Raw genomic sequence first — 4,119 nt, forward strand, 5'->3', positions numbered from 1 at the left:
AGATGGAGTCTCATTGGAGTGCAGTGGCTATTCACAGCAGGGACAACAGGCAGGTAATACGGCATCCAGCAAGAGGTAAGTTTTTGTCAGGCCAAGAAAACAATTTTTCCAGCAGCTCTGTATTTTCTTCAGTCTTCAAGGAGGAAAACATCCACCAGCTGCCGTGGCTCATGTCTGTAATCTCAGCACTTTGGGTGGCTGAGGCAGGAGGATCACGTGAGGTCAGGAGTTCAAGACCAGCCTGGCCAACATGGTGAAACTCTGTCTGTACTAAAAATACAAAAATTAGCCGGGCATGGAGGTGGGCACCTGTATTCCCAATTACTCGGGAGGCTAAAGTAGGAGAATTGCTTGAACCTGGGAGGCGGACGTTGCAGTAAGCCGAGATCGTGCCACTGCACTCCAGCCTGGCGACAGTGAGGCTCTGTCTCAAAAATACACATATACACACACACACACACACAAATATATATATAAAAAAACAAAATCTAAGTACTCAATAATCCAGTACTAACTGTATCCAACAAAATCCCAACATAACCAGTGAATTTATATTGTCCCCAATATTTTATTTATTTATTTATTTTTGAGATAGTCTTCCTCTGTCACCCAGGCTGGACTACGGTGGCGTGATCTCAGCTCACTGCAACCTCTGCCTCCTGGGTTCAAGCGATTCTCCCTATCTCCCAAGTAGCTGGGATTACAGGTGCACACCACCATGCTGGCTAATTTTTGTATTTTTATTAGAGACAGGGTTTCACCATATTGGTCAGGCTGGTCTTGAACTCCTGACCTCAGGTGATCTATCTGCCTCAGCCTCCCAAACTGCTGGGATGATAGCCGTGAGCCTCCAATATTTTGTTACAATGAAACAAGACCCATAGTTGACAACACCTATGTTATTTCAGCTGTGTCAACATTCAGGGTGATGCTGACTCTGTAGGCTATTACCCTAAAGTAAACTCATTCCCCCATTAGTAACTTTCTAATTAACTACATTATTCAAATATCCCTGTAAAAGACCACAGTAGACTAAAAAGTAAGACATGCTATGAAAAAGATATTAAAATCAGGGGGAAAAAAAAAGCAACTCAGAAAGAGAATGCTGACAGTAAAGGCTGTGGGGCTAGCAAAGGCTCCTGCATCGTGCATGAAATCCATCTGCAGCAGCCATGCCAGCACCAGCGGCACACGGTACCCGACACAGAGCGAGCAACGACTCTCCAAGGGTCCCACGAATGTGTGTTTCCCCGATGGGGGTTTGGAACCCAAGGCGTGGGTCAACAGGAAACCTACGCAAAGAACAGAAGGCGGTCGTACTGCACATTGTAGGGTGCCAAGTGCCTCTTACCTCACTTGATCCCCACTGCCCATCTGAGAAAGTAGAAACTGAGAGGTAATGTGAGTGCCTGAAGACAGCTGGTCGCCGAGGTGTGCAATGAGAATTCTGATGCCCCAATCTTCCAGGGCTTTTCCAGGACCACCCAAAGACAGCGTGGTGCTGGTCCTGGTGGCCGGGTAGATACCAGGTAGCCTACAGCCCTGAAGGCACAAAGTATGACTCTTCAGGCTTCCAAAACTTGATAGAACATCCAATTCCTTTGCTTTAATTCACAATTTAGTCCTTTTGTGATTTGGTTAGCACACAATCTGGTTAAGTCAGATGTAGTTCTCACAGTAAACGTGAACACTGAGACAGGAGTCTACCATTCCTTCTTGGAGTTTTCTGCAAGTCAGTTCACAGCTCACAGTAGATAATCTTGCTAAATTAGTTTTTGTATATGCAAAGCCAAGATGTGAAGGTGGACAAAACACAAACTCCCTTAAACAGGGCAAAGTGCTGCTGTCCTCTTTCCAGTCAGACCATAAATGAGTTGACCCTTATTCTGGGTCCCACAGACTCACACACAGCACACAGGTGCAACCTCAGCAGGTCTATGAGGCCCTGCCCCTCCTTGGCCTGTCTCTCACTAACCTCTTCCTCGTGCTGATCACACAAATACAAGGCTGGACCTACCCTAGGGCAGGGCACTTTCTATTCCATCTTCCGAGCAAGCTCATCTCAATCCCTCACTTCCTGCAGGGAACACAACAAGTAACAGGGTTTATCCCTCCTCCATTCCCTTTCTTCATTTTCTGTTTTCTTTATTCTGTTTCCTTTTCCTTACATGCCTAATATTTATTTATTGTCTGGTTCCTCCGTGCACAGCACGTACACTCCATGAGAACAAGTATAGAGTAGGTAGCTCAATGAATGAAAGATGACTGCATGGAAGCCTACACAACATAAGCATCCATGAAGAGAGCTGTTAGGGTGTTTTTTTGTTTTCTTTTCTTTTGAGACGGAGTCTCACTCCCAGGCTGCAGTGCAACCGTGCAACCTTGGCTCACCGTAACCTCCGCCTCCCAGGTTCAAGCAATTCTCCTGCCTCAGGCTCCCAAGAAACTGGGATTACAGGCGCGTGCCACCACGCAGGCTAATTTTATCTTTTTAGTAGAGACGGGGTTTCTCCACATTGGTCAGGCTGGTCTCCAACTCCCCACCTCAGGTGATCCGCCCAACTCGGCCTCCCAAAGTGCTGGGATTACAGGCGCAAGCCACTGTGCCCGGCCATCTCTACTAAAAATACAGAATCAGCTGGGTGTGGTGGCAGGCGCCTGTAATCCCAGCTACTTGGGAGGCTGAGGCAGGAGAATCGCTTGAACCTGGGAGCCGGAGGTTGCAGTGAGCCGAGATTGCGCCATGGGCAACAAGAGGGAAACTCCATCTCAAAAAAAAAAAAAAAAAAGCAAATCGCTGCCACCTCTCCAACTTCTGCATGTCACCCTCAGTCCACAAGTCATTAAGCTCTCAAAGGAGAGCAAGCCAGTGGGGCAGAGCCCTTGCCTGTCGTGTTCACCAAGACATTCCCTGGTAGATGATTAACAGATCTCTAGTAAATGAGATACAGATGAATGACCCAGCCTGGGAAGGAACTCAAAGATCACTCAACGTCCGTCCTCCCTTCATAAAGGGGTCTATAGCAGTTCAATGATTCAAAACTCTCCTGGGCTGTATTAGGCTGTACACACTGCTATTGTATATTGCTGACTTTTAACATGTGTTAACAACCAGGAGGGCCTCTGCAATGCTGATGCCACATGGCCACAGGTGAAAGACTGCTTTCGCTCATATTGCTAGAAACAAAACCATCATACAGTTTCCCAAATGAATGGAGATTCAGGGAAAGTTCATTCCTGAAGACAGGACAGAAATACTCACGGAACCCTTCTCTTATTTTACTACTGTCTGAAAACCATGACAGCTTTCTGGGATCAAAATTCAAAAACTCTGCATTAGAAAAAAAAAAAATTCAACGTTACTGCTGCCCACTGGGATGTATCAATATAAAAATAAAGCAATCTTAAAATATAGACTATTCCCGGCCTTAGACCACAACCCTATAAAAAACAGGGTTATGAGCAGGGCACGGTGGCTCAAGCCTGTAGTCCCAGCTACTCCAGAGGCCGAGACAGGAGAATCGCTTGTGCCCACGAGTTCGATTCCAGCCTAGACAACACAGCGAGACGCCGGCCCCGCTCCCAAATTTTAAAAATAATACAATAAATTACAATAGGGTTACAGCCATATCTACCTACAGGGCGGGTGTAAGACGGACAATCCGCGTAAAGCCCTTCGCGCTCAGTATTAGCTGTTACGACAGTGGTCGCTGAATGAAGAACAGTTTGCAAAACCCTTTCACGCCTCTTATCGTATCTGGTCCACTGAGTAACAGTGAGGTGGATACAGCCGAATGCCGCCGAGCCCAGGAGGAAACGGGGCGGCACGCGGGGCCACAAAGTTGGTTCGCGAGCAGGTGGGACTCCAGCGCAAACCGCTCAACGCCCGGCTCTCTACAGAGCCGAGCAAGGAGGCTGGAGGTCCCGGTTCCGATGTCCGAGGTGAGCGGGCATCCAGGAAACAGCAGGAATTCCGCAAGAAGTGGGTGGAGGAGGCAGCGGGGAGAAGAGGAGTTTGGAGACGGAGGAGGCGCCCGGGAGGAAGCGGGCGGCGGGAAGCTCCGGCCAGGGGCTGTGGGCCTCACAGTGGGGACCAGGTCAGGGCCGCCGCACTCCCGC

The 4,119-nt window shown here is 48.4% G+C and overlaps 1 protein-coding gene across 1 annotated transcript in view; it reads right to left on the reverse strand.

Moving 5' to 3' along the window:
* The window catches only part of LOC105501918 (AFG3-like protein 1), a 36,733-nt gene extending 34,510 nt beyond the window's left edge, over positions 1–2,223 (reverse strand). Inside the window, 2 exon segments of the mRNA XM_011928065.1 lie at positions 1,111–1,292; positions 2,217–2,223. Coding sequence (XP_011783455.1) covers positions 1,111–1,292; positions 2,217–2,223 — 189 coding nt within the window.
* Positions 2,224–4,119: the final 1,896 nt, after the last annotated feature.

This window comes from Colobus angolensis, unplaced genomic scaffold, assembly GCF_000951035.1.
Source record: "Colobus angolensis palliatus isolate OR3802 unplaced genomic scaffold, Cang.pa_1.0 Scaffold76, whole genome shotgun sequence".
Classification (NCBI taxonomy): domain Eukaryota; kingdom Metazoa; phylum Chordata; class Mammalia; order Primates; family Cercopithecidae; genus Colobus; species Colobus angolensis.